This window comes from Lithobates pipiens, unplaced genomic scaffold (genome assembly GCF_037356315.1).
Source record: "Lithobates pipiens isolate NorthernLeopardFrog02 unplaced genomic scaffold, aLitPip1_a1.2 Scaffold_30, whole genome shotgun sequence".
Classification (NCBI taxonomy): Eukaryota; Metazoa; Chordata; class Amphibia; order Anura; family Ranidae; genus Lithobates; species Lithobates pipiens.
Window position 1 is genome coordinate 84,935,268 of NW_027507791.1, and position 12,792 is coordinate 84,948,059.

At 40.1% G+C, this 12,792-nt stretch overlaps 1 protein-coding gene across 4 annotated transcripts in view; it reads left to right on the forward strand.

The window, feature by feature from the left end:
- Nucleotides 1-12,474, forward strand: part of MAPKBP1 (mitogen-activated protein kinase binding protein 1) — a 253,694-nt gene extending 241,220 nt beyond the window's left edge. For 3 of the 4 annotated variants that reach the window (XM_077464526.1, XM_077464528.1, XM_077464527.1), the window contains 3 exons: nt 1,499-2,335; nt 6,861-6,946; nt 7,394-12,474. In XM_077464526.1, coding sequence (XP_077320652.1) covers nt 1,499-2,335; nt 6,861-6,946; nt 7,394-7,696 — 1,226 coding nt within the window. In that variant the 3' untranslated portion in view covers nt 7,697-12,474. The remainder of the gene's footprint in view (nt 1-1,498; nt 2,336-6,860; nt 6,947-7,393) is intronic. The other variant, XM_077464529.1, reaches the window with a different exon arrangement.
- Nucleotides 12,475-12,792: the final 318 nt, after the last annotated feature.

A 12,792-nucleotide genomic window follows, 5' to 3' on the forward strand; every position in this document is an offset into this window, starting at 1 on the left:
AATACTAGTTGCCTGACTGTGTATGACTTGAGTATGTTTCAGTCACAGTCCGGGTACAAGCATAATGTAAACGAGCGTCATAATAACGTATTGCTATACTTGTTCCACATCAGCGGCTTGGACAGCATTGAAGTCAAAGCATCATACTGGCAGCCAAGGAACTAGCATTCTCAAAGGAAGAGGTCAAATATAGTGCCTTTTGGATCAAATTCTGTCATGTAACATTGCATTTCCACATATGGTAACTTAGAAAGCATATGTCACCAGGCAGCAGGACCAGTGGTTGGTAAAGAGTGAGTGTTTTTTTTTTTTTTTTTTAAAGCCTAGAATGCATCAACACTAATGATTATGTCCATCCCCTCTTTACCTTTTAAGAAATCTTTACTGTGCTGCTTTCATTTAAATGCCCAATATATGAACACTTAAAGTGTGATTAAACCTGAAAGCAAATATTTATTATATTGCAGCTTACCAATTCTTAGATGCGGTGGCTACATTCGCTTTCTTTTTAGGCTTTCTCTCCTTTATTTTCACTTGGTGATCTGGCCAGTAAGTCTGTTACACCTGCAGAACAGCTTGTTCTGTTGAAAAACAACAGAACGGTGAGACATTATTTACCACTGACAGGGGTGCTTACATGGTAGTTTTATTTATGTTGAACCTTTATCCCAAATGGAGAAAAAAACTGCTGTAACTGCTTATAAAGTGTTAGCTGGAGTTTGGCTTCAACCTTTTTAGTGTATCTAAATTTGATAGTATATCTAACACTACCCTCCCTTGAGACTAACAATGCCATCGTCCAAAAGTGTCTCTGTTGCTCCTTTGTTCAGAATGTAGGCACTGCTTTGGCAAAAAAAAAAGGAAGCCGATTGGTTTCTCTGCAGAGCTGCACCAGATTTTGCCTTCTCCAGTTTTAATAAATGAACCCCAAAGTGTATTACTGGCCAGATCACCAGGTGAAAACGGAGGGAAAAAAAAGCCTAAAAAAAAGGAAAAGTCATGTAGCCACCATATCTAATGATTGGCAGGTTTGATTTGGGGTTTAATATCGCTTTAATCATGCAACAGGGACAGCTAAATGTTGATAAAAAAAATATGGTTTCTTTAACCCCTTGACCGCTGGAAGATTTACAGTGTGCTGTTTTCACTAAGTGATGTGCTGGATTTTATTCCTTGCTTCGCAGAGAAACAAAATCCAACACATGCCCACTGACAGGACGGAGCGCTGCATTATTTACATATGCAGAGCTCCGTCCAGTGTGTCTTCTCGCTGATCAGCGGTTGCCAGCGGTCATCCATTGGCCAGCACTCACTCATTGGCTTCTGCTTGGCTAATTGCAGCAGAAGCGGGGCACGCCCCCTACCTGGAAGTGCATAATCGCGTGTGTATATATATACATGATTCTGCACACAGCGGCCGCCCTGTAGCGGTAAAGCTACAATAGGGCGGTCGTTAATTGGTTAATAACGTTTCTTTTTTGCTCTAATATATTTGCAGTAAAAATGCGTCCTCAAACTCAGACTGCAGCAGAAAAGGAGCAGAAAGCCAGTCATCGCCGGACCTTGCCAGCTACACTGATGAAAGTGGAGTGTCAGCCTTCACCCTTCCAGGTCAAGGATGTAAAATCATCTAGAGGCAGGTCCTACATGAACCCAACAACAAGTTCAATGGCCAAGATCTCCAGGAGTGTCTCTGTTGGAGAAAACTTAAACCTTGGGGACACACAGGAGCCATTAGTTGGTTCAGATGGAAAGCAAATCCTTTGTGAAGCAGATGTGGGCACTGTATCTAACATAGATGCTGAGAAGAGCAATCCAGCAATAAAGGACAATGTAGCTTTTAAACCTCTTTTGCAGCCTAGTGCAAACAACTCTTCACCAAAGACATTTCAGTCAAAGAACCGGGCACATTTGACTTTGGATATTGGAAAACCTCTACCTGATCGACCATTGCTTTCCTTTAATAGAAGCAGAAGCACATTGGATATGGAGTCTCCAAGATCACCTAAATCACCAGGGTGTAGCTGGAAACCTAGATTATCTTTTACAGAATTAGCTTGTCGTACTGACAATCAAGTGTCTGGAGGAAGTGTGCAAGGTCTGTTAGAAAGCCCTGTTTATACGAAAGGGAGTCCTGAAGAGGTCAGCCCCATTAACACCAAGATGAACCCAACTCAAGACAAAATAGACTTCAGCTCAGACATCATTAAACCTATCACAAGAGGTAGAGCTTCTACGATTGGCCACACTCCAGACAATCATTCAGGACTATGTCCTGTTGAAACCATTAGACCCAGATCTCCCTCACTCAATGCAGCATCAACTCTGAACTCAGGTGGGCAAAGAGGTCCACCCCTGGTGGTATCTCCCTTTCTGTCTCCTATTTGTGTGGGTGACCTCCCAGCTCCATCTCATCTTTCTTCGTCCAGTCTCTGGCCTGTTTCGTCCTGTTCACACCTGTCTTGTTCCATAAGCCATCCCAAAAATGGTGAGGCGTGTGATTTTAATATCTCTTTATTTCCTTGGTTAACTTTGGGATATTGGATTACTTTTTCCACAGTTTTGTATTTATTAGGGCATTCCCGACCTGTTATCCAAGTGTGATGTTTGTGCCAATAATATATACATACTATCAGCTTAAAGTGGAACTTTAGTCAGAAAATTTAATTTTGTTAGATCACTTCAGGATGGCCCCTTTTGCAGGTATACAGTGCCTTGAAAAAGTATTCATACCCCTTGAAATTTTCCACATTTTGTCATGTTACAATCAAAAATGTAAATTCATTTTATGTGATAGACCAACACAAATTGGCACATAATTGTGACGTGGAAGGAAACTGATAAATGGTTTTCCATTTTTTTTTTTTTTTTTTTTACAAATATGTGAAAGTGTGGCTTGCATTTGTATTCAGACCCCCTGAGTCACTATTTTGTAGAACCACCTTTCACTGCAATTACAGTTGCAAGTCTTTTTGGGTATGTCTTTACCAGCTTTGCACATCTAGAGAGACATTTTTGTCTATTCTCCTTAGCAAAGTAGCTCAAGCTCTGCCAGATTTGATGGAGAGCATCTGTGAACAGCGATTTTAAAGTCTTGCCACAGATTTTCAAATGGCTTTAGGTCTGGACTTTGACAGGGCCATTCTAACACATGAATATGCTTTCATCTAAACCATTCCATTGTAGCTCTGGCCGTATGTTTAGGGTTGTTGTCCTGCTGGAAGATGAACCTCCGCCCCAGTCTCAAGTCTTTTGAAGACTCCAACAGGTTTTCTTCTAAGATTGCCCTGTATTTGGCTCCATCCATCTTCCCATCAACTCTGACCAGCTTCCCTGTCCCTGCTGAAAAAAGCATTCTCAGAACATGATGATACCACCACACCAGGGTGATGTGCACTGTTAGTTTTCTACCACGCATAGCATTTTGCTTTTAGGACAAAAAGTTAAAAAAAAAAAATCTTATCTGACCAGAGCACCTTCTTCCACATTTGCTGTATCCCCCACATGGCTTCTCGCAAGCTGTAAACAGGACTTCTTATGGCTTTCTTCTTGCCACTCTTCCATAAAGGCCAGATTTGTGGAGTGCACAACTAATAGATTCGCCCACCTGAGCTGTGGATCTATGCAGCTCCTTCAGAGTTACCATGGGGCTCTTGGCTGCTTCTCTGATTAATAGTCTCCCTGCCCGGCCTGTCACTTTAGGTGGACGGTCATGTCTTGGTAGGTTTGCAGTTGTCCCATACTCTTTATGCTTTTGTTTTTTTTTCCATTTTTGGATAATGGATTGAACCGTGCTCCATGTGATGTTAAAAGCTTGGGATATTTTTTTTTTTATAATCTAACCCTGCTTTAAACTTCTCCTCAACTTTATCCCTGACCTGTCTGGTGTGTTCCTTGGCCTTCATTATGCTGTTTGTTCACTAAGGTTCTCTAACAAACATTTGAGGGCTTCACAAAACAGCTGTATTTATGCTGATATTAAATTACACACAGGTGGACTCTACTTACTAATTAGGTGATTTCTGAAGGCAATTAGTTCCACTAGATTTTAGTTAGGGGTATCGGAGTAAAGGGGGCTGAATACCAATGCATGTCACACTTTTCAGATAGTTGATTTTCAATTATTTTTTTCCTTCCCCTTGACAATTATGTGCCACTTTGTGTTGGTCTGTCACATAAAATGTTTGTTTTTGGTTGTAAGATGACGTGGAACATGTCAAGGGGTATGAATACTTTTTCAAGGCACTGTAGTTATGTAAAACATTAAAGATGTTATTGTATACTGTTTAAAATGTAGTAATACACTGACTCGTCCTGTTCTGCACATGTTCAGTTGCTCTTTATTTTTAGGCACTGTGCCAAATTTGTAGAGGCCGATCTGTTGACAGCCTAAAGATTCACTGCTGTTTAGGGGCTCTGAACTTAAGCAAAATAGCAGCCTCCAGCAAGAAGAAACTGTAGGCAATTTACAGCACACGCTCATTTTGGTAGCATAATTATTAAATATTGGAATGTACGTTCCTTGCTAAAGAACATTATTTTATCCAGCTGTTATGGGTAAAGTTCCACTTTATCTAGCATCCTTACTAAAAAACTGATTAATGTTTTCTAATCAGACGCTTTCTTCATTTATAGTGTTTTTATAACTGGCTCCAGTTCTCACTGTGTGTTTTCATCATATCTGTCTAATGGTTTGTTTCGTTCTGTTATCATTGTGTCATAATATTGTCTTATGTTTTTAGTAGAAGGCTTTGTGCATGTACTTGCAGAAGATGTATTGCACAGCTGTTGGGTCTCAAGTGTATGTGTGTGCACACTTCTTCTATAGGATTATTGTAGCTGGCAGCCCTGTGGGCAGCTCTGACAGTTAAAATAGGGGGAAAAATTCAGTAAGTCAAATTTACTTGAAATAAAGTGACCAAACTTATGGAAAGAAGTACATTGTAAGTGGTGGAAATGTGCCCACCTGTCAAACTGCTAAAAGGTTATGTCACCAAAAATATTTTATTTACAAGTGGATAGTGCTGGGCTGAATTTGAGCGTGACTTCTTATATTTCTTGAAGAGTAGAAATCGACTCCTCAAGACTGACAAAAGTCCCCCCTCACCCTAATTATTTCATGGTGGTAATTCACTCTTTCTACTGCATTCTATGTAATGGTAAATATGTGAAAAGTCCAACAAGGAGAGCAGGACCCCACTTAAAGAGGAAGTAAACCCTGATGGGTTTGCTTCCTCTTTGATTCCCTGCAAAGGTAAAGCATAATGGACTACTATGCATCACATAGTAGTCCATTATGTGTCACTTACCTGACACAGGAGCCAGTGAAGTCACCGATGTCCCCTGTAGTCCGGAGCATCCATCTTCTCAGTGGGTCTTACCACCCCGCCGCTGTCATTCGACGAAGCTGCAATGACATCACTCCCGTGCATGCGCACGGGAGCCGCCACTCGCGCCATATTGCCGTTGACAGCGGCACGCTCAGTGCGCCTGGGCGCCACTGTCTACGGCGCATGCGCTGTAGACAGCGGTGCCTGTCTTTCGGCAAATATCTCCTAAACCGTGTAGGTTTAGGAGATATTTCTTGGACCTACAGGTAAGCCTTAATTTAGGCTTACCTGTAGGTCAAAGTTGGTTGTACAGCCACTTTAAGGCCTTTGAGATAATTTAGAGTGAACATGTGCTCTGACCATGCAGATTGAAACGGGTCCACTTTAAAGCCGAATTCTTAATCCTCTTGTACTTGGCGTCTCTTCACCCCCCTGCAGTTCTATTTGCTGCTGGGAGCACAGAGAAGAAGCCCTGTGTAAACTTTAAAGCCTGGTACACACTAGAAGTTTTTTTTTTTTATGTTCAACCCAACGGGCTGAACAAAAAAACAAAACTAAGAGCTCGGGAGGTGCCTCTGTAATAAGTTTTCGATGTTAATACAGCGATCTCCCCCCGCTAAGCTATTGTGTTCTGACAGGGGGACGAACACACCATTCTGCGCATCGGAAGCCGATTGGCAGAGCCTTTTCAGTCATGCCCCTTAAACAAAAGCCGGACGTTGGACCAGCTGCCATACAATCGGGCCAAATGTAGTCCAGTTTCAATTGAATCGCTCGATATTTGGCCCAGTCAATTCTAACTCGGAGAGCTGGGGAGAATCTCCCCACCCCCCATATGATGTGACAGTGCTGGTGCCTGAGTAACAATTATTAAGCAGCAGTGCTGTCTTGTTGGAGGAAGGGGAGTTATTTACTTGATCCTTTATACCCAAAAGTATCAGTGTTTCTCTCTGTTCGTGGGGGTGTATACATTTTCAGGGGAGTGAAGCGCAGTTAAGTATGTGCAGTTGGGTGGCCCAACATTTAAAGTGAACCTTTTGCTTTTCCCTGCATGAGCAAAGCACAGTTACTCTTAGTACATATAGAGATCAGTTTGTGCTTTCCTTTTATTCCTCTATGGAAATGAGTGTGAATGCACAAAACACATTTCAAAACCATATGCACTAGCCTTAAGATGCCCGAGATGACAGTATGATACAGCCTGCCAGCGACTGTTGAGAGCTAAAGTATGCATCTCTGGTAGACAGACCCTTTCATGTTTTTTCCCCTATGTGTATATATATATATATAATAAATATATATATATATATATATGTATATATATGTATGTGTGTGTGTGTGTGTGTGTGTGTGTGTGTGTGTGTATATGTGTATATATATATATATATATATATATATATATATATATATATATATATATATATATATATATATATATATATATAATTTTCTAGTTACGTTGTGCATAGATTAGCATTATAGACTGTTGAAAATATATAATAACACTCATTGCTTTTTTCTATTTTTCAGCACAACCAGTCAGCTTTCAACAGTGTGAAATAATTGCTTCAGAATTACAGGACAGCTTAAGGAGAGCCCTCAGTCTCTATCGATCGGTAGGTCACTGTTCTCTGTTTCCTCTCACATTTTTGTATTGTTGTAGAAATACATAATGCATGTAACTTCAAATAACATAGCAATAATGTAATAATCATGAATAATTTATAATAATCCAAAGTTTATATCCAATCAAAATCATTTCTTTGAGTTTTGTGTAGAGCAGAGAAGGATTAGAACCTTTGCTGTGTGGTTATTGCTCTGTGGAGGCCCATTGGGGAAGTTTTTCTTCCTTTCCTGCTCTTAGTCGCTATCTCTGGCTAATAAGAATTGAGAAATTTTCTTAACTGGTATCACGGACATCAATAAAATTTCACACTTTGAAACCCTTCCCCACGTCATACAAAATAATAAAATCACTTTGGTCTGATGTTGACCTTTTACAGCGCTAAAAAATCTAGATGAATCCTATATAAAATGTATATGTTTTTTTTTGCTTCCCACAGGTGACAACCGCTGACCATAAAACAACTCAGGACCGATGCAAGATGGCAGGCCTTCTGACGGAAACCTTTGGCATTGTGAAGAGAGAGTTGGATTCCTTACAAGAGAGTCAAACGGATATAGGCGACGGTTCATCTCCGCAACTAGAGGAGTACAGAGAAAACCTTGAACTTCAGGTGGATGATGATGCTTCAGCTGCTAATGGCTCTCAGCACCTGGGGGATGATAAGACTCTTGCCCTGTTGCAGCAATACTCAGAACTTTTACTGCAAGCAGTAGAGAAGAGGATGGATAAGAAACTCTAAGCTACCTCTGGGTTTCAGAGTTTTGGGTCAGTGTTCAAGAAGGGTTTTCTGCATTAAATGCACTGCAAGCCAAAAAGCTTTTTTTAAAGACTTTGAAACACTACCATAAACTTAAAGGTGTACATTTTCTCATTTAAATCCACAAAACCAGCAACCCGGGGTTAATGCTGGTATGGATCTGTTCCAGCAACCCCTTCAGACCAGCAGCACTTGAGGTCTTTAGTAATGGTCCCATTTTGGCTTGTGCCAGTTGTACCTTCTGTTTCTGCTTCTAGTCGCTTGCAGATGTGCAGAACATTTAAGGATCATTTTAACCCTGTTATAAAAAAACAAAAACCTTGAACTGAGTATTATATTCTTTGCTTTATATATTTTAAGTTATTGATTTAAATGTTTTATGTTTCATATGTTTTGCTCCCTCAAGAGGTTGTCCCGTGATACTGTTTTATTTCTTTTATTTGTGTGTGGGCAGAAGCCAACCTTTTTACATCTGTTACAACCTGTTTTGGCAAATGATCATGGGAGGAGTTGCGCAAGATGTCTTCTTCGGCCTTAACCGACTGATTGCCCGCAGCGAAGGTGCCCATTTTGTAGAAGACCATGCTCCCCCAGACTGTTTTCAATGTAGCAGTTAACCAGAATGTCGCTGATGGACATCTTCTCAGGATCTTCAAAATGGCTGCCCAGCTGTGTGTCAACAGATCACTGTATTTGCTATCACTACAATATCCATCACTTTGCTCAGGAATCTTCAAACTATGGCCTTCTAGCTGTTGCTGAACTACACGTCCCATGAGGCATTGTAAGAAACTGATATTCAGACATGACTAGGCATGACGGGAATTGTAGTTCCTGAACAACTGGAGGGCCATAGTTTGAAGACCCCTGACTTAGCTGAAAGAGTTTACATTGTTTACCCATTTTAATGCTTCCTGTTTTCCGTATTGTGGAATGTTTTAGTTATAGCAGGCATAGTTAAGTTAAATTAATTAACTTAACTGTGCAGTGAAAACCCTTTGGCAATTTTATTCTGTGACCTGTATAGAAAAGCCTACCATTTCTTTAAGTTTTAGCCTGGGGCCTCTATTTTTTTTTTTTTTTTGTTCCCTTCTCATTTTGTGACCTGACATTTTACACAGTTCCAGCTACGGTTTGTTTGTTTTTGAGTCCAAAACTCTGCATGTTTACACCTTATTTTGAGGGGATACGCACTTTAAAAAATATTAGGTGAAAAGTTATTTCATAGGATGTCTGATGATAAATAGGGGTTTATAGGCGATACCAAAATTTCACCCCCTGCTCAGGGTAAGTAATATTGACTTTTCTCTCTCCTGCTCTTTATAATAAGGGTTGTCCTTCCTGCTGTATACGCAACCACTTGAGAGGTTAAAATCCAGCCAAGCTATTTGGTGAGGCTTATATCATACAATTGTATCTGCTTAGCAGTTCCTCTGCTATGAGTACTATAGATGGATACTATAATTCTGTTGGTCATCTTTCCAGGAGCAATATCAGGATGGGCCCAGAATCCTTTTCTGGCTTCCTGTAAAGTCAAATGTCCTAACGTGTTATAAAAAAAGTCTACTACATATAGCAAGGATTTTATCATACTACTTTTTGCATCTGTTTTGAATACAACACAAACACTTTCCTTGTTGAAAATGAAGTCCTGCAGGATGAATAAAGTCAGCTCAGTGGTTATTAATGCGGCCAAACTATCACGTTGTGTTTTTGCTTTCATAACCAATCTGCTTAACGTTGGCAGAAGGAAAAGTTGTTCTAGGAGCCCCAGGGAAGAGATTCTTATTAACTTTTCAGACACCATATTCATCTTGCAATTGAATTTAGTTGAACAGCACACAAACGGTCCAAAAAAAAAAAAAAAGTACCCAGGTAAATGGTAAATTTTGTTGCGATTCTAAGTATGTTTTTTTAGAAAGGTTGATGTTACACTTTAAGTGATTTATAGTTAGCAAGTGTTCGACTGATTTATCAGATGTTGTTTTCTAAGAAAGTGTATGGGTATGTGCAATGGTTTCAGAATGGGTTGTGGCTTCCAGAATCTGTACTATGCATAATTGGCGTAATATCACTTCTGCTGGTCTGAAAGGGTTCAAATGAGGCTGGTCCTCTAACAAGTCAGTAGGGGTGGGTTTTCTAGGTCATAAAGTTTTTTGTTTTTGTGTGCGTGTGAACTCTTTTTTTTTTTTTTTTTTTTTTTTACATTTTGAACCCCTTTTATCCCAGAGTGGTTTTAAATTGGAGAGAATAAAACGAATTTTGATTTGTCTTTATTGGGTCCCAGAGTTTATAGAGGTAATTAGAGTAAAAGTGTGAAAGAAGTTGAATATTTAGGAATTTTTCTTAAATGGATGTGTCCTCATAGTTGCTACTATTTGCTATGCAATTAAAACCTGGTTATCATAACCAGATCCATAATGCTTATGGCTGGGTTCACACTGCAGACGGATGCGGCTGACAGCAGGGGTCTGGTGCGTCCCTATTCTCTGTTCCAGGGATGAATCAGGCCTGTATTTTTTGCCTGAATTTGGACCTGAAACGGAGCCAAAGACGCACAGATCCCCATGCAGTTCACTCCGGAGATGTGTGAACCGGCTCCGTTGAGAGCCGGTCACAATATCCTGTCATGCGAATTGGATGCATGGAAAAATCCGCATCCAGTTTGCACTAGTGTGAACACAGCCTACATCTCCAGTCAATGGAAAACTGGATAAAAATGGCACATGTGTACCCCGCCTCTTTGCCATGGTCTATTTCAAGCTTTTGCCCATGTTTGAGAGTCCCAAGTGTCTTTTCACTAAAAGAGCAGTGTCCTCAGAAATGCATCTTTCTGCTACTTTCTCGCTTGGAATTAATCTGTACTAGTTTACGTTCGCCCTGAGCTTATCAGGAAACTGAGCCATTTTACTGTATATAGAAAATCCCTCCCCGACCCATGCAAACAAGAATAAGCTTTTAGAATGTTTACATCTGTGGTATGTCAGGCAATGTCCCCGGTTCCTTCTCTAATTAAGAGGGTAGACCATATGTGTATATATATATATATATATATATATACATACATACATACACAGTATCGCAGGCTAAACCATAGAGCTATAGGTTGATAAGTCTTTACCACCAAAAGATGATATGGGGAACATGGCTTCTTCATCACAAAGTGGATGCCAGCAAGCTTAAAGGTCACATCTGTTACTTGGAAGAGGTCATTGATGCCAATAACTGTATTAGCAATGTACATAGTGTAAGATAAGCTTCTTTTAAAAATAAAAGGTCTTTAGGTTGTTGAGCAGATGTGAATATACAGCTTGGAGCATGAAAAAACATGCATGATGTGTTTTGAGAATTATTTAATTCATGAACAAATTGCATGTACGTAATTTATCTTAAGCACCAAAGCAGTCATGAGCAACCTGTGGCACCCCAACTAAAGGAAAGCAAAGCATCTGTGGTGGAAGTCCCTGGTGGAAGTGAACATTTCGCAACACACAGGCTGCATACTAGTTCCAGGGTAGAAGTTCAACTTTTAAGATTACTATCATGGAATTAATGCACAATTTTTTCATTTATGAAAATGCATCTTCCATCTGAGGCACTGATCAGATGTTTTCCTTTAGGATTTGTACATGATCTTCAGCTTGTATTAGTGTAGTGTACACATAACTTTTACATATCTTTTACAAAGCTATCTGCAAGCTTCAAGCAGCTTTCTTGAACATTTTAGGGCTGACTCTTGGGAAATAAAAAAAAAAAATCTTCCTTTGGAGTGGGGCCACATGTGCAGTGAAAGGGTTAAATGGTCATCTAGGGTATAGGTAAAAAAAATTTACTTACCCCATCCTCTTCTCCTGCATGCTCCCACTGTGCTGCTAGCCAGATCACCACAGACTCTCCCTTCTATGCTCCAGCAGTCGCAGGCCCCTCACCTCACCCAGTACAATGCAGGTTTTGTGGCCCTGCGCTGGATATGGGGATGCAAAGGTACAGTCCACTGCTGGAGTGCAGGGCTAGAGGAAGAGCACCTGCTGTTGGAGGTGCAGGGTATTATGTAAGTAAAACTTTCTTTTTTCCAAGTATCCTATATCTAAATGAGCACCCTATACCCAAAGTAACCCCACTGCAAAGAGATTTTTTTTTTCATCTTTCCCCGATATTATATTGCCCATTAGCAATAGTTTGGGAATGTTAAACACAGATCATAACAGAGTGCTTGGTGTGAATTTAAACAAGCTGCCCATAGACTTTCAACAATTTTCAAGCTGTGTTGAAGCACTAGCTGGCTGACATAACGTTCCCAAACTGACACTGTATGGCGCTGCCTGACTTGTCGAACATTTTGAAAAGGATTTTAAATGGCTTGCTGAACGTGTTCTACGCTTGTACAAACTAAAGGCTTGTGTGTACAAGGCCCTAACAGTGTTCCAGCATGTTTAGATGGGGTCCCATGGTTTCTATTATTGTATCAAGCCACACCTAGCAACCCATCTCCCAAAGTGCTCCATTGTTCACTTCTACAGTTGCCGTTTATAGAACAGCCTTTACATACACCAGAATTCTGAAAGTACAACTTTTATACTTTGATATAGGGGAGGAGGTCATATTTTTGAACAGTTTTTTTAATTGTTTGGAGCAATTGTTATGTTTGTTTTTTGCACTGTGATCTGCCTCTTCTTCTTATTTACAAGGAGGCTGAGGCCATTTTATAACTGTTCCTTTGTACTTCATGTCTTAATTTCAATAAAAGTGTGAATCTTTTAGATGTTTGTGGCTAATGTGTTTATTCAATTGTAAAACTATTTTTAAACATATAGTAATGTTCTTATTCAGTATAGAGGTTTAACGTGCAGTAAACCCTAGCAGCCAATCAGATTGCAGTCTAATCGCTGAGATATTATTGGAGTGTTTTTTGTGGGTTACTGGTCTATACACATAGCTTTTTGGCTTTGCAAAGGGGTAAGAAAATGGGAGGGTAAGAGCGAAGATTAGGATGGAGAGAGATTTGGCACTTCTGCCCAAAGGATGTAAACTTTGAAGCACTCAAGAACCCTACGCAACAGCTGACAAGGAGTTTGAAG